This window comes from Epinephelus moara, chromosome 7 (assembly GCF_006386435.1).
Source record: "Epinephelus moara isolate mb chromosome 7, YSFRI_EMoa_1.0, whole genome shotgun sequence".
NCBI classification, from domain to species: domain Eukaryota; kingdom Metazoa; phylum Chordata; class Actinopteri; order Perciformes; family Serranidae; genus Epinephelus; species Epinephelus moara.
Window position 1 is genome coordinate 22,699,113 of NC_065512.1, and position 25,206 is coordinate 22,724,318.

Here is a 25,206-nt window from a genome sequence, read left to right on the forward strand (position 1 = left end):
TCACAAAATCATTTGTAAATCAATTAGTCGTGCCTGTTGTGTTTTTCTTGCTTACCTCCACAAGAAATGGCAAACTTTTTGATTTTCTGACAACAGCAAAACAATACCAAAATCATCCATTTGCAAACAACTTTTATAATATAATCCATGTCTCGTTTATCCATTCGTATGCACATCCATTATTGCAAAAAAATACTAAGGTTATTATTAAGCAAAAATGCATGTGTTTGGTAGGTACTGAACATACGACTGGATAAATGAGATCTGTGCTGTGTCTCAAATCACATACTTCTGTACTCATACTTACCATTTTGAGTACATGGGTGCGTTGATACAGAGAAGTAACGTTAAGGTAAAATGTACCCTCAGTGGTCCCCATGTTGCCTATGTAGTGGAAGGGGCTGGACCGCAAACACATTTCAAACTGCTTCGATGTCTGTCGACTGCTACGGTGATGACTAGAGCATGGTCCAAATATACATGTGTTTTTTCCTACCACTATACTGATGTCTGATAGAAGTAGTAATAATTTGGTACCTAAGGCGCTACCACAAATGTTATCGTTAGCTTACGAGCTAGCTTACAGTGGCACACTGTTAGGTTGTTTATTGGGTAAATTTGGTAATAATGTGGTAGCATAAACACTACCATAAATGTTAATGTTAGCTTACAAGCTAGCTCACAGCGACACACTGTTAGGTTGTTTATTGAGTTTATTTGGTTTATTGGGTTAAATTGGTAATGATTTAGTACCAAAAACGATACCACAAATGCTAACGTTAGCTTATGAGCTAGTTTACAGTGGCATATTTGTCATCAGGCATTGACGTTACATGTGTTGTGGTACAACTATACGGTCTAGGGGGGTAACGTTAGTTCCATTTGGTGTTCATGCATGTTAACTTTTTACTTTTTTGAAGTTTTGAAAATGCAACAGCTATCATTAAGTCAAATCAGCTGGTGATAAAGCCATAAGGTAAGCCACAGATGTTCATAACATGCTGTGAACGCACCTTCTTTTTTAATACAATAAATACAGAAGACAAGTGAGAAAACCGATATAGCAGGCATTTATTTTGGCGAGTGACAACTGTTCGTCAAGAGATCTGAGTGTAGCTATAGTCTGAAGTCTCAAGATTTAGTTTTGTTGTCTGTTCCTGCACAGACTGAGCTGGGAAAGAAAGCATTACGTGCTCTGCTCACTGTTGCCAACTCCTCAGTAAGAAAAGTAGCTATTGGCTGTCCTAAAAGTCGCTAGAAGTCGCTAAATTACGTCATCGCCCAATTTGCATAATTGTCCATATGAATGTAATTGTAATGGCTGCTGTAGGAGAGAGGAATAACGTCGTGGGAGAGACAAAAACTGAGTAAAAAAACACCCTGAATATGTTTAGAACTACAAATGAACCTTCTTCCAGTGATTTATATTAGACAAAGAAAATTTTACATTTACATCCCGCCCTGACTGTAAACCAGGTCGGGATCAGCCAGCGGCGGTTCCGTGCATGCGCGATTCACTTGCAGTCTGGACGTGGAGGGGTTAACATCTCCTGCTCTGACTGCTGTTGGGAGGGAGGACTGGGCCGTCTGTGAGTGCTTTGGGGCGAGGGAAGGGCCCACGGCAGCATCCGCTGCTCGTTGAGAAGAATAAGAATGATACGTGCTCTCACAACAGAGTCTCCAGAAGTCTTCAATAACATCAGAAAAAGTCGCTAGATTTGTCGCTAGTTGCTTTTTTGAAAAAGAGTCGCTAGAGGGGTCTGAAAAGTCACTAAATATAGCGACAAAGTTGCTAAGTTGGTAACACTGGCTCTGCTACCTGGTTAAATATGGGTTATATAAAAAAATAAATTAAAAAAGGTTGGTGATAATGCTCCATCCAGTTGCAATTCATGGGCAGAAGAAGAAAAGAAAAAGCTGTCAAATCGCGTGACCACCATTTTCATTAAGTGAGCAGCAGCAGCCATGTTTGATTAGAGACTGTCAAAATTTGCCCACTGCACAAGTAAGTACATAGTGTACACAGTGTACTACATGCAAGTGTACTAACGTAACATATCTGATTTGAGACACAGCACTGGAATACACTGCACGAGTTGTGTTAGAGTTTGTAAACGGATGTTGTTTTGCTGTTGTTAAAGCACAGCACTGTGAAACTCACTGACAGGGTGGTCAAACCCCCCCAGTGGAAGCCATGTTTGATACAAAATAGCTGATGTCCAACATAGCTAACTTATCAAAGATAATTATATTGACAGGATATATTGCTTGAAAAATTGGTATTTCTTTAACTTGTTGTTGGTGTTATTGAAACTAGCAAACAAACTAGTTGCCCATATCAACTGTCTTAGTTAAGCTACGCAGTCATCAGTCGGAGGTAACTGCAGCTATCGTTTTCGATTCATATTCATATTTCAATCAGGTGAAGGAGGTGGAGAAAAATCCTCAGCCAACCTTTCATTAGATGGACTGCTATCACTATGCATGCTAATATCCATGCTATCGCTTTGACCTCTCCGCTAGAATGGCAATCTGGTTACCATGGTAATGGATTTTGTCTGACTAATAACCACACCAGCTGGGATAGGCTCAAGCTGCCCTGTACCCCTGAACAGGACAAGTGCTTATGGATAATGAATAAATGAATGAATAATAACCACACCCCATTCTGTGTTTGAGAAAGAACATAATTCAAAAAACAGGCAGGAGTGGAGCTGCTGCTTCTGACCTCAAACATCGCTGTTATTTTTGGAGTTCACTCTTCAGTATACCTCGTCCTCTCAGATGTATCTCCTGCGCCACTCCACACATTGTCCCCTCTCGCCCATCAGTCCTGTCTGTTTACTCTTCTATCACACAAACCAGAGAAGCCAGAGGACAGAACAAGCACTTTTAAAATGTCCAGACTGGGAAAAACACACCTGTTGTGATGAGCTGAGCTCGAGCACCACATGAGCAAGTACCACAGAAATCTGTGGCTATCTGCCACAAAGGCTCCAGAGATAACACCCCCCACTAACAACTGGAAGAGAACTCTCAATGGCCTTGATTAACCATTTATGTTCATTCCCTCAGAAGTAACACGCTTCCGCAATTTCGCTCCTCACTTGAGTTGCTTTTCTTGTCCTAATGATCACATGCAGAGAAGTAGGGGAGAAGCAGAGGAGCCGAAGTTGGTTTGTAAGGAAGGGAAACAATGGCGTGAGATAAATTGGGAAACTTATGTTAAAAATAAATCATTGAGTGCTACTGAGACACCATTAGGCTCTGTAATGTTTATAAATGGAGGGATTTAAAAGACAACATATATGACCACAAAATGAGTCTAAACTGCTATCATGGGAGTCATTTTCTAAGTGAACAGAACAGCACACATGATAGAATGTAAACATGTAAACATCTATAAACACAGTCTGTATGTGCCATTAAAACACGAGCATGGGCATGATTTATCTTGCAGTTGAGGCATAATTCATCATTAAAACAAGATTGTGCTTCGACTGTTGACAGAGGATATTCAGACTAATGAGCACACACAGACGCTCAGGCCATGTTTGATCTTAAGCTATAAAACACAAGGGCCTGACATTCTCTGCCTGGATACAAAGAGGTGCGCACACACACATGCACACACACATACATCTTTCCTGAAGTACACATTACCGGCCACCCTACAGGGCACATTTGTTCAAACAGAACAAGAACAAAGAGAGCAGGTGGCGTTCGACCTTACACACCTGCCAAAAAACTAAAGAAGAGAACAATAGGTAGCTCCACACTGGAGACATTTTACTTTTCCTGCTTTGTTGAAATAAATTATTTTTTAACAGCAGCTAGGTTTAATGATATGTAAAGGAAATCAGAAATGTTCACTCATTATTTTGCAGAATTTGCAAATGACAAGCAGTATAACCATTAAATACTTCTCTTAAAGGCGTATTCGTACATGGAACTTCTCCCAACTGGATGTAGCTCGAATCAATAAATCATATGAACCTAGCTTAGGTGATAATGAGAGTTGTATTTTTTCTCCTCATTGAAAGATCCAAACCTACTCTAGCGGCAGAGATGACAGAGGGGGAGCATAATGGTGGAGGGTAGAAAACCCGTTCCACATTTAATGAAAATACTAGAAATGTGGAGGTCTTGTCCTTTGCTCATAATTATTTCATGCCTCCTTTGGGGCAGAGAAAACTCCCATCTCAGCCTCCCAGCAAACCAACCAGCATCTCCGGAGCAAGTCGCTGAGTGTGTGCACAGCTGAGACCGGCTAATTAAATGAGGACGGTTTCTAAACATAAGCCCCGGTTGAGGAAAAGTATCCTCTTTGTCGCCAAGCAGCACAGTAGACTTGCTGAAAGGCACGAGAGTTCCTGCTTGACGCGATCTTGTGCTGACTCTGGGAGGAGATCTGGAGGGCCCGGGCTGCTTTTTGTGGGAAGTACAAAAAACAGCGGATTCCTTTTGTCTCAAGGCAGAGTCAGGCAACAGTCTCATTTGCTCTAATGGTGGCCCGCTCTTGTGTACGTGCTCTCCTCTGGTGCTGGCTATACCACGAGGACCTCTGAGTGTGGACAGCAAATCAGGCCATCTAACAGCAGGTCACTTTACTGCCGCAACTCTGACACACACCAGCAGCCCTGGGAGCTCCTTACCCAATTTACCCTGCTTGGACACAAAAACTGTGGCATGCTACAGTGAAATTGCTCTTTAGCTTTTTGAGAGATACAACAGTGCGGGACTCTGAGGTGCAAACACCATATAACTCAGCAGAACAGAATAGGCCACAGAGAAATTGACAGACTGGGGAAAAAGCAGAAAAACAACATCCCTGAAATGCTGAGCCAAAAAAACCTTTCTTACAAAAGTATGTAAATAAGCAGGCCAAGTGGTGAAAGCACTCACAATTGGAATTCATTGGTTTTACAATATGTACATGGCACACAGTACACACAGCTGCTTCAGGGCAATAGACGAGTGGCCTGAGAGGCCAGGGCCATGAAAGGCAGGTTCACAATGAAGGATCACTTCAAAAGAACTTGTAAACAATGGTAAGCCCATTTCAATCAGCCCTGCGAGCAGATAATCAGCTAAAAATAAACACGTCCTTCTCCATCTCCGGCATCATTCACCCAGCGCAGGCAGTCCAGGGGACAGCCGGTGGATTTTCACATCAAAATAAAATATTTATGTTGGAAAATGAATGTCAAATGAGATCTAATTTAGCATGAAGCCTGGCTAAAGGTCCTGCAGATAGCATCTTACACGCAGAACCATCTTGATGGGACATCTGTCATTGCTTGATGTGTCTGTGCCCGTCTTCATGTGTTCCTCCTGAAAGGTCACCGGTAAAAGCTACTTAAAGCTTCCTAAAACAATTTGCATGCACATTGTGCCTAATACCTGAAAGATCAACATCATAACGACAAGCTCTGCATTCATCTGCCCTTACTGACAAAAACTACAAAGTAAAAAAGACTCCTCTACAAACAGAGACAACAATCAGCTACAAAGGTGCCTATTAAAGCCCCAACAGGTCAAACTAATCTACTTCTAACAATGCTAATGACAAACGACATCACTAAGGAGCAGCTAAAATGACCACCAGCTTCTACTCCTAGCCTAATTTGTACTAACCTGCTCACCTCAGGCCCTACAGCTTAGAGAAAATAATCAGTGGGATTGAAGTAAAGGCGTCTGGCGACCTCCAGACGTGTGTAGTTGTGGAGGATCCAGGCCTGGATGGGACTGTTGTTACAGTGCTCCACCGTGGGGCCGTAGGTGCCGTCCTCCAGACGGCTGATGGTCAGACATGATTGGGTGATGATGTGGAGGAAGGTGTGCTTCTGCGGCGAGCCAGGAGTGAAAGGGACAGATGGTAGTGAAGGTAAGTCCGAGAGTCATCAATTATTGTTAAATGAATCCATCTGTTCTTCACAGCCAACGTTTCCACTTTAATAACAGGTGATTTTTTTCAATGACAGTTAATTCACATAGAAAATGTGTGTTGTTTATCTACGCTGTTCAAAGCCTGGACTCAATTCCTCATCCCAATCACCATGGTAAATGTTGGCATTGTATGTTTCTAAAAACCATGGATATGTTACATCTGTGCATTATTATTAAGTGTATACACTGAAACTACATTTCAACAGTGCTGTGGTTGATGTCTGTTTATGTTAAAGCCCCACTTGGTTTGGGCTGGAGAGGATATCTTTTTGACTTAAAGCACAAACGTTTGGTGGCACAAACGCTGCTGGAAACACAGCAACAGTTCGCTAGAAAACAACTGATGCTGTTGCTTGTTGGTCTCGAACAGTGGTCTGCAGTTTGGCAGCCATCAGCTCACACGATAATCACTTTAGAAACACTAATATGACCCAATGAAAAGTACAAATGTAATGCAAATATCAAATCATCTGAGCTAGATTTCATCCTCAGACAATTACCACATTAATGATTGATAAAAACATCCTTAAAATGAGACAATGTATTTTAAAATATGTTTATCATTGGTTAGTGATTATTGTCTGATCTTTCTCCTTTACCCGATACTTTCATTTTTGTATTGTATGGATTTTGATACACACTGTTTGCCTTTATTTTAAGAATTTTTTAAATCAATTACTAAGAGGGTAACTGGGGTGATATTTGGCACAGATGTTTGATATGTTGGCTTTACCTTTTTGATTTTTTTCATACAACCTGTGGCTTAACGATGCATGCATAACAATTTCTGACTTGTGAATAGCTTTAACACCAGCTACCAAGTTTTAATTGTGACTGGGTAAACTCTGACATCTCTGATATTTCTTACTAAGAACAAAACAGATATGGCCGCCTCACACATTGGACAAAGAAAGCCCAATGTTTAACATAATTAAGCCCAAATTTAATGAATGTTGTGTTATATAGTCAATGCACAAAACGTTTGTAAGTCTGAACATGAGAATCTTTCTTGTCTCTAACATACATGTCATATGACGTGAAGGCGACAGTAGTATAAAGTTGTTGTTTTTTGTTAATTTGATGCCTTTCTGGCTCAAATAAATAAGGGCAGCCATCGCCTCTCGATGTGGAAAGCCTATATACTAACATTCTACATTTAGGTGGTCTTCAGAGTTGTTGTCTTACCTTACGGTGTGTTTACCATTTACCTCTGCTTCCCAAAGCGCGGCCGAAATATCGCGAGAACAAGCAGCTATCTCATACCGTGCCTGAAATCTCGCGAGAACAAGCAGCAACAGCTGGAAGGCAGAACCGGACAGTAGCCTGAAAGGTTCATTCATTTATTTTATGAAAGATTTATAGAATAATGGCTGACTTTTTGCCAGACTTTGTGGAGGAGGAATTTGAATTTGCTGAGTTTTATGGCCGCCCTTATTTATTTGAGCCTGAATACACTGACGAAGAGCTTCGTGAAATTGAAAAACGGACGAGGAGAGAGAGAGATAGGCGCAACAGGTAACGTTAGAGGACGACAGAGGAGGAATGGCTGCTGGAAGGCTTTAGCTCTGGAGATTGGTGGTGTAACGTTACCTGTGAATGCTGTACAAATTTAGGACGATAGGAGACGGGTTGAAATAAACCGAAATTTCCCTTTAAGACCAATGGAAATACACACCAAAACTGGAAATATACTATTTCCAAGTAAACACTTGAATATCAGTTAAAAATAAAAAGGGAGGTAAAATGACACTGATGTTTCTGTGTTTACCACACAGAGAAATAAAGAGCAAGCTCACTAGCAAGGCCTTGGCTAAACAATACAGAATCATTGCGTGATCTTAATGTGTAGAGGGGGTGAAAACAGGGGCATTACACGCATACAGGTGTTGTGAGGATGTCTGTTCTCCTGTCAAATAGCATTTAAGATAGATTTAAGACATAAGATCTTTAAAGGTCCTGATGTATACCAAGTAAAAAATAGAGCTGGATAGATTTGACAGATTTAAATTTTCTGTGTGAATAAGATAAGGTGAATAATTTGCTTCACAATATGTATCTGGTATATTCACGTGGGGCTGTTGGACAAAGCAGATTGAACACAGCTTATTTCTGGCTCAAACAGCAGAGCAGGTGAAAAAGAACTAAGGCTGTCCGTCACCGTTGTGAATGAATACAGCAGGAAAAAGGAAGCGTCAGGTATCCCTGTGAAAGTGAAACTGATGAGCAGATGAAATGTTAATGGCACTGTAGTCACCCAGGATTCAGTCCCCGTCCGTCACACTTTGGGCTTAAAATAACCTCGGCCACTGACAGCAGTGAAACCCCACTGCTGTTTACAACAGAGACCGGTCCTCTTAGTTTATGAATTATTCAACTTTTCCATATTAAGAATGCACCCAGAGAACAAAGTGTAATGAAAGGATTTCTCCCAGGGTTTGTTCACTGCTTGATGGAAAGGCCTCCAGGCTCCCTCACCTTGTCATATCTACATGCCAGCGATTGGACATCTCAATCACTGATAGATAACACTGTATCCTGTGCACTCTTTTATAACCCTCTCCCAGTGGTTTAAAAGAAAATGCATAAATTGTTAATATAAAAGATGCTTTTTGTGTTGTATAATCCATAATGTACTTTGAGTTCTGAGTCAACAGGGCTCGAGGAGAATATTTTTGTTCTCCTATGAGATTCAAAATGTCTCTCTGTTCTTCATTTACGAGCCCGTAACATCTGTTTCTGTTTTTGACTGAAAACTGAAATTATGAGAATATTACAGCTTGTATAGCCAGGAGTATTAAGTAATATTATTCTGCCAGATTTTTGCTTTGTTATTCATATTGTCTATGTTTTTATTTCGGTGCTTCTACAAATGAGTAAACTGTGACTCACTGACACATTCATATGTTGTGTATATACAACAGTGTCTTGCCTGAGTGTGTCTTACAGGCCATAAGGTCTGTAATGTACCACACAACATGAGAATGCATTAGGATAAGGTTTGTTTTTCAAATTGGCAGTTGTTTTAATAATTTTGTCCACCGCATTAATTTCAATTAGGGTAGATTAATTAAATAGCAGAAACATCTCTATGTCAATGCAATAATAGTTCAACAGCATCATCATAGTTTTTATTTTTGTTTCATTTCCTTCCTTATTTTTATTTTCAATTCAGTTTAGATTCAGTTAAGTTTCCAGAGTGGTTGTGCTTGTTTCAGTTTATTAATTTGTTTATTTTTCTTATGTTTAGTTTTATTTTATTTTATTTTATTTGTTTAAGTATTAGTTTTAGATAGGTATTTTGTTATTTTTTTTATTTATAATATGGGAGGTATTTGTCAGGGGCAAGATTTAAAAAGTTCAGAATAGGTTTTACAACACACACACACAACCCTTTGTTTAGACATTTGACTCACAGTCAGGTCAATATTCAGCCTCAATAAACATATGCACCGATGCCTCCTCATGCATTTGTGCTGACAAATTTAACCAAACTCACAAACACTGAACCAAAGAGATTTTCTAAACTATTTTTTGTTTTAACATCCAGTGTAACTTTTTTGTTGACTTTTAGTTTAATATAATAACCTTGCTCCAAAATAATCACATAGTTGAATCAACACCTCTCCTAATCAGTTTCAACAAAAACTGAACATACTGAACAAGTTTATTTTGTAGGACTGTATTAGACTGCATTTGTTTTAGATGCATGTACCTGACTTGACTGTTTTTCACTCACTCTTGAGAATAAGGACAAAACCTTATTTGAGGTTTTTTTGATTTTCACTCTTCAATAAGGGTGGGAAAATGTATCTTAAAAGACAAAGTCTTGACTCTTAAACTCTGTAATGGACCAGCCTCCCAGTGTTTTAAATTATTCTTGAACAGCATACATAATGGATGTCAGAGATCTGACGGAGCTCATGTCTTACAGAGGTGACAAAAAGTTATATATTTATTAGTTTCACAGCAGTCGTAGTGAGTAGCCATTTTATTTTCCAAAGCTGCCAAGCGGCTAGTCCTCTTAATGCTAATAATAAAAATACTCATTTTTAAATCATTATTCTTGTTTAGTTTTGATTTAGAAGGGCCGCGGAGTTGACATGTTATGGTTGAGACACACCCAAGAGCAATATTGTTTAATACTTTAGTACTTGAGCAGCATTCCTGCCTTTTTGGAGACCATAAAGTGAGACAGTGGTCCTTAGGTTACAGCCAACCCCTTTTATGCCTGATTAAATTATGTTTTTGTAGAAATCTGACAGAGTTACCATAAGTCTGGGACATGTTTTTAATAGGCCAACACTTTCACAAAAAAATCAATTTCAAAACAAAGATGATTACAGCAGTCAATTTTTACACCCATGTCGTCAACGTTCTGTTGTTGTACTGTTAGTTTGAGATCTTGAAGGCTTTTACACATTTTTTTAATTGTTTGAAGTTGTGAATTCTTGTCTGGAACAAGGGTGTTTGGAACTTTGGAAGTTATAAAAATAAAAGCAGATCAAAATATATTATAAATCAGATTCATTTCATACATATAAATCCTTTGAAAATAATGTTTCACCCCAGAAATGAAATTAGTAGTGTCATTTTAAGGTTTTGTTTTGGTTGGACATGATTTGTCCCAGTTCTCAAGAATGGGTGATTTGCTGTGCAGAATTTTGTGTGATGAGTAAAATAGAACTAATTTTAAATAATACATTAGGATCGAAATCCATTAAAGATTCAACTTCATTCCTCTGCAAAAAATAATTAACCATACGACATCTACTCTAATAACCACTGACACTTACACAGAGTAATGAGATAAATCACAACACAGCACAGGACTCAAACTACGGGGGGATATTCAGGAGCCATGAGTTGAACAGCTTACCTCGAAATCATATTCCCACTTGCCAACATACTGAGTGAAAGGAGAGAGCATGAGAGCAGAGACACCACTGAGGCGGAAAAGCAACTGCTGTGCCACTAAAAAACTGACACACAGCACCATCTGGTGGCAGCAATCTGGTACTCCTTCCCCCACTTAATGCTCCCCAAATCCTCCCCAATGACAACACAATCAATCGGCCTTTCACCCAAAATCATTTTTCAAAACATCAGTCATCAGGAAACACAGAATGGCCTCCTGCAACAGCAGCCTGGTTATGGATTATTTGGCCGCTACGGGGAATATGAATCCTACCTCAGCATCGTACTCGAACATCTGATTGCCCTTCATGTGGTGACACTTGAGCATGACGACGGGTCCGTTGAGGCGGGAGACATCCAGACAGAGGTCATCTGTCCTAATTTCTTTATCCGCCGTGTAAGAGAACACCTGCAAAACAAGACGTGAGGCATCATCGATGGGCTTTCTAGAAATGCAATCATTGTTCAGAAAAGGGTCTTTGATGAGAGGGTGTGTGAATGATTTAGGCATATTTATTTTGATTAACAGAAGTCATGGTTATTGTGGTGCCAAAACTGATTTAGATAAGGCACTGTATAGGGTTCCCACACATTTTCAAGGACAGAATTCTCTAATTTTTCCTATAAGGACCCACAGTAAAGATTTTGCCATTCCATTTGTTCAGTGTTTAATTGACAGCAACAGAAAATTAATTTGCTGTTATGTTACATGATGTGGAGGGTTATCCATAGAACTAAATTTCATGATTTGTCCATGATAATTTTGACTCATCACATGTTTTTTTCCAGGCCTGGACAATGTGATTGTGAAATTCCTATAGTGCTTTCTGCTCCTCTGTTTGCCAGTTCGGGTTACACTGAGATTCTGCCTCATGTCATGTACTGCAGCTACACACAATATCCCACAGCGAGAGTTACAAGGACAGAGAGGACAATGATTAGACCAAAGTACAATCAAATTCTTGGCTCAGACTGAATGTAAAATGCCAGCGACTTCACAATGACCCACAGCGTGGAGCCAGATCAACAATGGCCTTTAGGAACAAGAAAGAAAAACTTGGCAAAAGCCCCCGACTCGAATTGTATTGAAAATGTGCGGACTGACTTGAAAGTTGGCAATTCACACACACTTTGGGTCCAGCCTGATTAAACTCAAGCTCCCGAGCAAAGACGAAATCCCACAGCTCATGTATCCAGGATAAAGAAGCATCAAAGGCTCGACTGGTTTATGTTAATTTAAAAGAGATTTATTCTACATTCCACTTACAACACTTGTAAAATACCTCTGAAATTTTCCAGCTCATGTTCATGGCACATTGTGTGTAGATTTAAAACAGACTCCAGATGACAAAACAACAAAAGTACATTTAAAGGAGCAGTCTGTAGGATTTAGTACCATCTAGTGGTGAGGATAAAGACTGCAACCAACTAAACACCCGTCTCCAAACCCCTCCATTTTCAAGCATTTTAGAGAACCTACAGTGACTTCCAGGCAACATAAAAATGCAAAAGGCCCCTTTCTTGAGTGAGTTTTAGTTTGTCCAATCTGGGCTACTGTAGAAATGTAGAGCGCAACAGATTGGACTCTGTGGAAGCGGACCTGCTCTCTATGTAGAGCAGATAAGAGGGGCTCAGACTAAGGTAATGAAAACACAACAATTCGTAGTGTCAGGTGATTATACATTAATGAAAACATGATTATGTATATTATATTCTATTTCTGTTGATAAACCCTTTTAAATCCTACACACTGGACCTTTAAGTGTTCGTATTTTTCCATCTCGCACCTGGTTTCCGCCCATGCCGTGACAGTTGAAAAAGCCGACTTTCTCGTTCTCCTTTCTTCCCATGTTGTCCACACACTGGTTGGTCTCAACATTTCTGATCTGCAGGCAGGAAATTAGAAATACGAGAGTTAGAAGTTACTTTGACTCTGATTTGAAATTAACTTTTTGTCTCTTGAAAGGCTAATTTCATACTTATTAGCGACTTAATCAAACATAAGGTCCTGCTCGATATTTCTCATTAAAAGTTAATCCTCTTCCCTACACTACTTTCTTTCTGTCGCTGTTCATGAATGACCACTTTTTATTGCTACTGTTTTACTGTTCTGGGATCTTTAATTGCTACACTCAGACTTTACAGAATTTTTGTTTGTGTGTTTGTTTGTTTCATATAAAGCTGAAACAATCTGTTCCTGGACCAGCTGGTATAAAATTATATGCTATTTTGAAAATCAATTAATATTAGTTGGTATTTTTCATGTGAATATTTTCTGATTCCAGCTTTCATTTTCTTTGTTATATATAATATACAGCCAAACAAAATTATATTATACAATAAATGACAGGCTCATTGTTGTGGAACCTTTCTTTACACACAATTTAAGTGGCACACAGTCACCACAGCCAATTTTAGCCCAAATCTGACAAATTTAGTGTCAGGAGATTTATTTCCAAAAGTCCAGTGTGTTATACTGAATCAGACAGTGGACTAAATAATAGGCTGAAATCATTGGAGCTGCAGCAATTAGCTGAATAAACAAACAGTCAATGTACAGAATATTAATAAGTATTGATAAGCAAATAATTGTTTTAGTCATTTTATTAGCTAAGATAAGAAAAAGATAAAATAAGATAAGATAAACTTTATTAATCCCACACTGGGGAAATTTGCTCGTTACAGCAGATCAAGAGACAAAAGCAAAAGATAAAAGTGTTGAATTAAATTTAACAAGATAAAAACAGGACAAGAATAAAATAAGAATAAAAACTAAAATAACATTAACGCCTTTCGCTTATACAGTCACTGTATGTCCATGATGGATAATTGTAATGCACACATGGTGTGCAGCACTGAAATATAAAAACTATTGTTGCGTAGTAGGAAGTAAATATTTTTAAGTAGTGAAGCTGCACAAATTAAATACATATAAACACATGAATATACAGTATATGTAACCTAAGTTAAACAGTGCATAGTAGCTGTCATGTCTTGTTCTCTCATGATGTTGTAGTTGTATTGTTGTTGTTGTTGTTGCTGAAGCCGTTGTGTCGTGAATATGTTCGATTTTGAAATTGTGTTTTTTATATAATAGTGTCTTTTAGAAGAGAAATTATTCTCGGTTTGCTGCCCAGGGACTTCAGATGAAAATTAGTTTATAGCTAACCCTGGTGCAGCTAAATATCTGTGCACTGTCCCTGTTAAATAAATAAAGGTTGCAAGTGATGGAGACAGAGACATTACAGTGTTACTTTGTGTTATGCTCTTAAAGTCTGACTGCTGTCTGAGCGAAGGACCTGCAGTATCGTTCCTTCTTACCCTGTGCTTAAAATTTGCTGATTTGAGACTTTTGTTTGTCATATATCACTGTAAACTGAATATTTTGTGGGTTTTGGACTGTGTGAAGCTGCTGCTTAGGCTCTGAGAAATTACAGCAGCCATTTTTCACAAATATTTTTAGATTAATCAATAATGAAAATGATCGTTAGTTGAAGCCCTAGACATTCTCCATATAACAGATATTATGTCAGCCAGTTATATTAATCCGCTCATTATCTCGACTTTCAAAGCTGAACTGGATAAGTGATGTGACCGCACAGCCTGAGTATCCCCTGCTATCACTGACTTTACAGTCAACTCAGCTTTCTAATGAACTCATACATTCAGAGAGCTAAAGCTGAGCTGGCTCTATATGTTGCCTAAGCGACTTATTACGCCTATCATGCAGAAACAGAATGGTGTTCATAATTAAGTGATATAAAACCTAATGGTTCCAGCTGTTAAAGAAAGGCTGACTGTGTGTTATGGAGGAGGAGAATCAGTGGGGAGAGGTTCTGGTTTAGAGGAAGATGGGAGCTGAGGTGCTGCAGTGGCTAAAGAGAGATGGAGAGAGAGAGAACCAGCTTGTGCTGCAGTACAGCAGAGCAGCACCGATGAAGAAATCCTCTCATCCTCATGCTGTATAAATGTTGGAGGATTACAAGCTCATTTCACCACAAGTTCTTCAGCTGACATTACTTTTAAATGGCTCCCGTCTATCGTACAGACCGCACACTGCATGTCAGCGCTGACTTTACCCCATGCTGCACTGCTGTCGACATGGAGCCGCGGGCAGCGAGAGGCAAATTCAGGTCACTTAAAAAAGTTTTCTGTGTGAACTCATAAAAGGAACTTAAACTTCCATTATCTTGAAAACAATTACGCATGAATTCTCACGGCTTAGCTGCAAATTATTGCACAGTTCCCACAATCCCCTTTCTAATTTCTAAAGAAACGACTTTGTATGTTCCATCTCTTCCAATTATCTGATGAATAATGCCCTCTGTTGTTTTTTGTCGGAGACAGGTTCTAACTTATATTTGCACTTTACTGACTTTAATAATTCATTTCTGCTTGCTGCGTACAACACAAAACTGTGCCATGAGACTGTGCAAAATGTATACACAAGCCTTATCTCAGCTACCCAGCATTCATAGCAGAACTGTGTAAACATGTGACTGGGATCAATACTGACTGCACGAACATCCCCTTGTTTGTTTATCCTACACGTTGAATACGAACAGCCGGGGATGTTTGTTTTTATCTGGTTTCGTCTTGCTGGATCCTGAGATTTTCTGATTTATCTAAAAAAAAAAAAAACAGCCCAGAACCCGCAAGGACATATCTGACTGAATGCAGAGCGAGGCAGTCCGTTAAATTATGGGAGATCAGAGTAGGAGAAAGCTCATACTTCACCAAGTGAGTAGTATCTTCTCGGTATCTGGGAGTCTGGGTAGATGTTCTCTAGATACCAGGAGAACGGTTTGCACTTTAAGGCCTCGCGGAGGTTTTTACGAGAAGAGACATCTCCGTAGTCCACCCGCATCACACCTGTAGTCAGAACGCCAAGACAAAGATTCAGCTATATGCATCAATGAACATCATTTCATGTTATCATTCATTTGTCACACGACATCATACAAGTTATACTCCAGTGAAATGTGATCCAGTCAGCTCCTTCAACTTGTGCATTAGGGCTGCAACGATTAGTCGACTAATCGATGACTAATCGACTATCAAAATAATCGGTGACTATTTTAGTAGTTGACTAATCGGTTTGAGTCATTTTTTATAGAAAAGTACTATAAAAGTACCCTAAAATACTCTTATTGCAGCTTTTAATGTTCAAATAATGGCAGCTTTACACACTCTCCCATAACGTGAACTAAAACCATTTGGCATGAGTACAAAACAAGACATTAGATGACATAATTTTGGGGTTTGGGAGAGACAGACCGACATTTTTCAACATTTTAACACATTTTTCGATAAAATGATTAGTCGACTAATCGAAGAAATAATCGACAGATTAGTCGACAATGAAAATAATCTTTAGTTGCAGCTCTATTGTGCGTTGCAATTTACTACATGTTTGCCTCTTCTAACATTTTAGGCTGCTGCTTTATAACTGTCCATGAACTGATGGTGACATCACTGACCCCACCTCCCTGCCAGGACCCTCCTTATCAGCTGACACATCTAAATTTAAGACAGATGATTTATCTTACTGTTTTTCATTCCTTCGTTACTATTACCACGCTGCTGTTTTATCTATTTATATGTATAACTGTAATTGTATTACTAGTGTATTCATTCATTTCTTTCATTTTCTGTAACAGCTTATCCTGTTAGGGGTCACAAGGAGGCTGGAGCCTATCCCAGCTGACATTGGGCGAGATGCAGGGTACACCCCGGACAGGTCACCAGACTATCACAGGGCTGACACATAGAGACAGACAACCATTCATGCTCACATTCACACCTATGGACAATTTAGAGTCACCAATTAACCTGCATGTCTTTGGACTGTGGGAGGAAGCTGGAGTACCTGGATATAGCCCATGCTGACATGGGGAGAACATGCAAACTCCACACAGAAGGGCTCCCCCACCCTGGGGTTTGAACCAAGAACCCTCTTGCTGTGAGATGACAATGCTGCACCACCGTGTCGCCTATCACTAGTATATGGATTATTGCTATTTTTGATTAATTAACACCATCATGTTTTTTTAAATTGGTTTTTCGACTTACACACACCCACAATCATACAAATAAACGTGCACCATATTTTACAAATTTTCCCAAATTGAACTGCTTTTGCAAGATATTATTATAATTATTTGGACAATTATCTAATTTTTTTTTTGTTGTTGTTTGTTTTGTTCTATATATACCATGTTAAATGCTGTATGTCACCTTGTTTTCTTTGTCTATTATTTTCTTCTGTTCCAATCATGGTTGTACCTTCAAATCCACTACTGTTTTTTTTTGTTTGCACCAGTAAAAAAAATATAATTAAAATATTAATCAAAGTAGTAGTAGTAGTAGTGAAAGTAGTGATAATAATAATACTAATAATAATTCATGTCCATGCTTCCAAACTGGCTATAGTGTGTGTGTTTATCCATGGTTTCTGGTTGTGGAATGATTTATCTGTAGTTTTGTGTACAGCTGCTTTTGTTGTTTTACATATTAAATCCACCACAGCCACAGTGAATTCATTGATGTCATCGGTGACGTCTCCTGGAACATGCTCCAGACTCCAGTTGGCTTATCAGTCAGTGTTTAGTTTTTGTTTTGTTCTGAAATCACAAAGAACAGCCCTGTGTTCTTGCACCACCAAGACTAAACACCAGAGGGACCCTTTATAATAAGAAAAAAAAGAAACACCTTGCAACCCTACCTGAAAATATGGACTGTGTGGGTGGTCATGGAAGATTTTCTACCACACAGATCATCTAATTTCTGCACAGAGGCATGTCAGGAGACTAAGTCACATCCCATTTATACACACACAGTGTATTTCTAAATAAGGCACCTCCTTCAGAAATGCGCAAATGCAACAATTGTGTAGTGCCATGTGCCATGATGTTTGTTATTTTAGCCAAAACGGAGACTGCACGATGTATCAGCCTTGATGCCACTGAAGACGAAGGAAGGATTAGACAGCGACTGGGCACAGACACTTACAAACACATTAGGCAGATGGTTTCTCCCCAGAGTGCCTCTTGAGGACTCATACTGTAGCTTGCATGTAGAAAGATCCAGCCTGGTAATTTATCATCAAAGAGTGTGATTGCAATAAGGCAAAATAGAATACAATATTCAAAAACCAGCCAATATGTAAGAGCTGCAGCGCTGTGTATTTATCCAACACTAGCCAGACAATGCAAACAGCACCTTCTGTAACACCAACAACATCCTACACTTTAATCTGGAGAACAGAAATTTCAAATTGGCAGATAAAAGCCAAGAGCTGAGGGCCACTCTTCCTCCCCTCGCTCTCTATTTCCTCCTTCTCTCTCCCTCTTTCTCCCTCTGTAGGGTCTGCACATCACATGTTGCAGATGATGAATAGCCCCTTTGATCTTGAAATCACCAGTGCCGAGGAGGGACGAGGAGGGAGATGCACTTTTAACAGGATCACTAGATGCCACTCCCAAACTCAGCCTGAGCAGCATACTGCGTTCCTCTGTGCCAATAAGTGAGGTCTGGCAGCAGCGTGGCCCAGATCATTCTCCCTAATGTCCTGGAGGAACAGACGGTCATTGTGGGGCCACAATACGCAGAAAGACTCATCCATCACAACCGCGGCTCTGCCTCCACACCTGCCTGTAGGAGAATCCTGCCTGACTGCGCAGAGGAGAAGGTCACAATTTGAGCCATGAGATCGTCAGATTACGGATGATCCCTCATAGGTTGGCTGGCATCTAAAACACTTAACCAGAGATTTCCGGGGCACTGCTCTCTGCTAAAGGGTAATCACATTACTAAGTCGACAGATGGAGGGGTACTCATCTCTCAATCTAGACTGTCCTATTGTTCCGGTTTGTCCTGTGTGTGTTTGCGCTCTGTCTGAGACAAGTCTGTGTTGAGACGAGACCATCTTTGTCAAATTTCTGAACTCAAGTTCAGAGCAGAACTGAGAAAATGTGTCGGAAAGTAAAGGAATTAATTAATCCCAGTTTGGAGACGACAAAAGCAGCGTTCAATACCAATGTGAGCTGGAGCAAAAGGAGAAATATAAATTCTTAAATGAGCAAGATAAAAGTACCATGCAAGAGAAAGAAAGAATAAAAGCGAGCAGACACGTCTTTCCTTTTCACACCAATTTGTTAAATGTAATATCAGCGAGCACACAAGTTGCAAAGAGAGGCCTGGTAATGAGGATTGTTCATATCTGCTTTTGAGCGGCGGTGCACAATGAATAAAACATCTATGTAATTCCTGACTGAACTAAATACTGCCTCAAACTTTTAAAACATGCAGAGTTCATGCCATGTCAGAACAGTCGTCTGTATGTGACGCTGCTGTTCCAGTGGCAGAGAGACACAGTCAGACAGCTCTGTACCTGGTGATATGATATAGAAGAAGTCCTTGAAATCATCCATCCAGACTTCTGCCAGGCGCCTGTTGTTCTTGTTGATGACTTGGCCCGTTCCACCGGGGAAACTGTATGGGGTGGCCTTCCGGAAAACATGGCCCACGTGCGAACATGTTACGATCTCCAATGAGCCACCACACTGCCAGATCTGCAGACACACACAGTGTAGCTTTATATTGCGTGTGGCATGGAAGAAAGAAAGCATTTAACAACATTTCATGCTCTTGTTGTGTTTCATGTCATCAAGGTTTCTTTTTATAATCTCTCATTTCTCTTTCATCCTGTGTTTTATTAGACCAGGAGAGCAGGAGGGGGACTTTAGTCTGGACTAATGTTTCGCCTTGTAACTGCTGCCTGTTGTCTTTAAAACACTTTAAACCGTCTATCTGCATCATTTCCATTCAGTCACGCATGAAGCTGCAGATCAATCACAGTGCAATTTGATGTGAGCTATTAACATCTTTTTAAAGATTAAGAGACATTGTAATCAGAATGTGGATTACTATTTTTTATTTTATTTTGAGAGGTAAGATCATGTCATTTTACTAAATATGTATTTCTATGATTCCTCCTTCCTTAAATCTCTCCCTTTAGTCTTAAAGAGACAGCTAACCCTAAACTCTAAAATACATATTTTTCCTCTTATATGTAGTTCTATTTATCAGTCTAGATTATTTTGGTGTGAGTTGCAGAGTGTTGGAGACATCAGCCGTAGAGATGTCTGCCTTCTCTTGAATATAATTGAACTAGATGGCACTGGGCTTGTGCTATCAAAGCTCCCAAAAAGTACATTTGAAAAACTCAACAGCAATGTCTCTTTCCAGAAATCATGACCCTGTTTCTCAAGATAATTCACAGACCTTGTTGTGAGCAGCTTCATGTAGGAACTACTTTCTTTCTACCAAACTACACCCACCAAATGTATCACTGGACAGAAGGAGGCGTGCATCTACTCATGGACAAGAGGCCCATGCTCGTGACAACACCAAATGTAAACATCAATGGCGTCCTTACTGGCTGAGCTGTAACGTCAGCTAGCTCAGTAGTGCTAGGTGAGCTAGCAGTAGATGTGCGGAAAATAGTTCCTACATGAAACTGCTCACAACAAGTAAGTCTGTGGATTATCTTGAGTAACTGGGTCGTGATTTCTGGAAAGAGATATTGCTGTCGAGTTTTTATAATATATTTTTTGGTGTTTTGAGCATCCCAAGCCCAGTACCATCTAGTTCCATTATATCAGAGAGAAGGCAGACATCTCTACGGCTGATATCTCCAACACTCGACAACCCACATCAAAACAATCTAGACTGATAAACAGCACTACAAGTGAGAAGAAAAATACATATTTGTGATTTTAAGTGAAATCGGCTATGATTCCACGAGGAGATGCAGGTGAGGGAAATGTGGATTAAGGATGCTGGCGTGTACCCGTTGACATCAACCAACATCATGACATGATAAAATCGAGACACCTTCCTCCCCAGACTGTCACTCACCCGAAAAGACATTTCCAGGTTCTCTCCGCCCCAGATATCCATCCCTGGATCGTAGCTTCCTATTTCTTCAAAGTATGCTTTGTCTATGGAGAATAATCCTCCTGCCATGGTGGGAGTCCTGCGAGACAAGAAAAAAAATCCTTTTGTAAACGTGTGTGTCTTTGTGCCATATTTATTAGTACCTTGGTGTAACTCTGAGGGAACATTCAGAAAATAATAAAAGACCAATTTGTTTGACAATTTGAAACAAAGCCTTAGAGGGGTAATTACTTTTATCTTTTAATTCATTCTATGTTAAAGTTGGCCCTTAATTAAGGATATTGTTTGTTGCTGGGAGTGATTTGCATACAGATGACAAACTGTGCCGTGCTTTGTGTAGCCCCCCCCCCCAAAAAACGGCAACTGTCAGCAGAGTTTCTGTTTGTCTATTTTTAAAATAAATGAGCTCATACGTACTTGGACTTCAGCAGAGCACAATCACAACTATCAGGATGCTATTTCGGCAGTTGCTTGCACAGTGGGATACACAGAGGGAAAAAGATCTATTTCTATCTGCAGGATAAAAATGGCACTTTTTATTGTGCGAAGAAATCTAACTATCCATGTCTTCTGTAGCCTGCTGCCGTCACAGATAAACCCACTCTCAGCCCAGATGAGAAACTAAAACTAACATCTGTCTGAACTTAGGAAAATTGTCTCTTCACCTTTTTTGTGTGTACGTTGACCCCCTCTATCTTAATTCCTCATCAGAAGACACTGCACAAGTGGAAAGTCAGTCACATATTCCCTTGAGAAATGATCTAGATTTTGAAGAGGGATGTTTTCTATGTGTACCTGACAGGAAGTGTTCTGTCCCCCTTGCGTCGGTCCATCTCCCGCTGGGGAACAGGGTACCAGCGGAAATTCAGCTTCCAGTTGAATCCACCGTAGGTCATATCTGAGCCTGCCATGTACTCGAACGTCTCGTCGCTGATGACATCGATGATGGGGCACACCACTGCTGTCCTGAGAGACACAAAATAAAAAATACAGTGTAAGATTCAATGCTGAGTTTAATTATTCCTATTCCGTTGCCAGGGCAACAGCTTTGGTCTCTGTTTACTTCCTGACAGCTACCAAGGAAACTGTAGAATATAGTTTCCTTGTCAGCCACTGCCTTAACAAACATTCCAAGAGTGTTGATGTTGTTAAGTTTGAAACGGTCTATAGTAAATGCTGCCCTGATAAAGATAAACAGCAGATAATGCATATGATGAAAGGTGTGGAGGTTTTATTTTTATTGTGGTTTCTACATCACAACCCACATAAAGGAGCATACACACTCTGAATGAGAGCAAATTAGATAATGGCTGGTCTTTTAAAGGTTAGGGGAGCCAAGTGCTGAACACACCAGGCCTGCAGTTAATGATTATTTTTATTACTGAGTCATCTGTGGATATTTTATTCATCATAATGGACAGAAAAGTTTCAATCAACTGGATGTTCATTTGTTGATGAGTTCTTTAAGTGAAAGCTGCAATGAAGAGTCAACAAGGAGTGGAAAATAGCAGCCATTAAGTGAGGGGCGGCATCTTCAGATGTCTTGTTTTGTCTGGCAGAAGTCCAGAACACAAAGATATTCAAATTAGAACAATATTAAATAAAGAAAAGCAGCAAATCTTACATATTTTTGGTTGCTTAATTAATCCATTAGCAAAACTTTTGCTGATTAAAGGTCCCTCGTGTAGGATTTAGACACATCTATTGGCAGAGCTGGTAAATAATAATCACAACAATGCTTTAATTAGTTTATGATAATTTAGAATTAAAAGTTGTTGTGTTTTTGTTACCTCAGAATGAACCCTTTATATCTACATACCGAGTGGGTCTTCTTTCACAAAGCCAGTCATGTTACATAGACTACAGCAGCCCAGAATGGACAAAATCATCGCTGGCTCTAGAGAGGGCCATTCAGGTTTTCATGTCGGCTGCTGTAGTTTTCCTACACGCTTGGCACATGGGAGAAGTTTTAGTATTGCTACCCTCACTGCTAGAAGCCACTAGATCCTACACACTGGACCTTTAACCTTCTGTTTGACTAATCAGTTAATTGGCCAATTGGGTTATCTTAACCATAAAGGACCAGCCTGCAAATACATCGATCACACAAAACATTAAAACCTCAGGCAGGTGAAGTGAATGACATTGACCATCTCATTTCAATCCTGGGAAAGTTTTGGTCCTGGCATTTATGTGGATGCCACTTGACGCGCTCCACTCAAACACATTGCAGACCAAGTACATCATAGCAATGGCACTCCCCGATGGCAGTGGCCCCACAGCAGGACAATGCACTATGCTACGCTGCAAAACTGCTCAGAAATGGCCCAAGGAACGTGACAAAGAGCTCAAGGCATCAAAGTGGCCTCCAAAATCCCCAGATCCCAATCTGATCAAGCATCCATGGGATGTGGTGGTACCCTAGAGGTAGTTCCAATCCACAGTTGGGCCTCATTGGATCTGGCTTGGCTCTAACATGTTGAGGCACAGGACCTCTGGGGGGTTGCCTGTGCTGTCTGGCACCAGGGTGTTGACATCAGCACCTTTGAGACCTGTGGGTTGTGAGGTGGGGAACCAGCACGTCTCACAGATGCTTGATTAGTTTGGGATCTGGGGAATTTGGAGGCCAGGTTGATGCCTTGAGCCTTTTGTCACGTTCCTCAGGCTATTCCTGAGCAGTTTTTACGGAGTGGCATGGTGTATTGTTCTGCTGGGGAGGGGGCACTGCCATCAGGGAGTGCTGTTGTCATGAGGGGGTGTACTTGGTCTGCAATGGTGTTTGGGTGGGTGGATCGCATCCACCTGAATGCCAGGACCCAAGATCTGCCAGCAGAACACTGCATCGTAACAAGATGATCCAAGTTATTCACTTCACCCGCAATGGTTGTAATGTTTTAGCTGATCAATGTATATCAAAGTAAATGTAAAGTCTGTCCTTTATCATAGTGTGTTATGTCTAATGATAACTAATTTACTCACTTTGACATGACTTATTGTATTACTGAATTTCAAGTGTAACTGTAAGAAAATACAACAATACCATGAGCTTTGTAATTACAACCTAGCAAAACTAGTTACTGGATTTTTTTTCTGATGAAATTCACACAACAGTGAAACACAGTCAACTGCATTTTGAATACATTTGCCAGTGTATTTGAGAATCGGACAAAATCTAACTGCCTCAGTCCTTTGGAACTACGAAAACAACCTGTATCATCAATCATGTGATCTTGCAGTTAACGCACCATATACTCTGCACCATCTCATCAGTCTGCGCTCATACTTGTAGACATCAATACATCTGCAGCAGCATTCAGTAAAAGTGTAATGGCTCCATAATATAATATTCTGAGTCATATGATACTGATTTCTTCCCTGAGGGAAAATGAATGTGTCTGACCTCAGATATGAGATGGATCGCAGGAGAATCATTATCAATCTATCCATCCATTCATGTCACTCTCACACACACCGCAGATACACCCTCTGTTTTTTTAAAAGGCAGGAAGAAAAATCCTGAAATAATACCTTAATGTTGTCATGTTACATAAATCAAGTCAATGCTTTGTCACTATAAATTAACACATCATATTTGTCTCTAAATGTGTCTTTGTCCACTTTAATCCTGACTTTACCAGTGTCAACTAGCTCCAGAGTTAACACAAAAACAAAGCTACAGTAATTGGAGCTAGCTTTCCCTCCGAGGCAGCAGCAGAAGCAAACGATGCAAAATGATTATCTTCTCCTATCAGCAGCGTCAGGCTCAAACTGTGTATTCATAACTGATAGTTTGCTGTCCCATCAATATTCAGATAGAGCTTTGGCTCAAGCACACGATGATGCAACTGAAGTGAAATGTGATAATGCCAGTGTTACTAAAGCATGTTTCAGGCAAAAGATTAAAGTGACTGACAATGAAAAGCCCATCAGCACCGAAGCAACTGCTTCTAAGACGTAGAACCTTGTTGTTATTTCATATCAGCATCTTGAATGTCATCATTAAACCTGAAACATCAAGTGTGGTTCATTTGGGCTCCCACCTGTCCTCTTTGATGCGCGCCAGCAGGGGCTCCAGCCAGCCAACAGTACACTCGCAGTGAGCGTCCAAGAAAGTGATGACTTGACCTTTGGTGGCGGCTGCTCCCCTCAACCTGGCTCTGATTAGACCTGAACGCTGCTCCATCCTCAGGATCCTCACTGGCACCTCCAGAGTCCGCACATAGTTCTCCAGCTTCTTCTTTAGAAAGTCTGAGACAAAACAACAGATATTTCAGCAAAGGTGCACCTGCAGAGTGCATGCTGTGCGACCTTGAGTTCGGAAAACGCAGATCATACTGATTTATTGAGTGATTGGGTGACATGTTTGACAATAACAAAACTATA

General features: G+C 40.1%; 1 protein-coding gene across 3 annotated transcripts in view; it reads right to left on the reverse strand.

Moving 5' to 3' along the window:
• The window catches only part of galnt13 (UDP-N-acetyl-alpha-D-galactosamine:polypeptide N-acetylgalactosaminyltransferase 13), a 58,845-nt gene that overhangs the window by 4,343 nt on the left and 29,296 nt on the right, over positions 1-25,206 (reverse strand). Inside the window, exons 5-13 of one of the 3 annotated variants that reach the window (XM_050049519.1) lie at positions 24,864-25,071; positions 21,619-21,789; positions 20,785-20,902; positions 19,256-19,436; positions 15,596-15,735; positions 12,651-12,749; positions 11,138-11,272; positions 10,826-10,855; positions 5,638-5,846 (exon numbers count right to left, since the gene is read on the reverse strand). In XM_050049519.1, coding sequence (XP_049905476.1) covers positions 5,661-5,846; positions 10,826-10,855; positions 11,138-11,272; positions 12,651-12,749; positions 15,596-15,735; positions 19,256-19,436; positions 20,785-20,902; positions 21,619-21,789; positions 24,864-25,071 — 1,268 coding nt within the window. In that variant the 3' untranslated portion in view covers positions 5,638-5,660. The remainder of the gene's footprint in view (positions 1-5,637; positions 5,847-10,825; positions 10,856-11,137; positions 11,273-12,650; positions 12,750-15,595; positions 15,736-19,255; positions 19,437-20,784; positions 20,903-21,618; positions 21,790-24,863; positions 25,072-25,206) is intronic. The other 2 variants (XM_050049520.1, XM_050049521.1) reach the window with 2 other exon arrangements.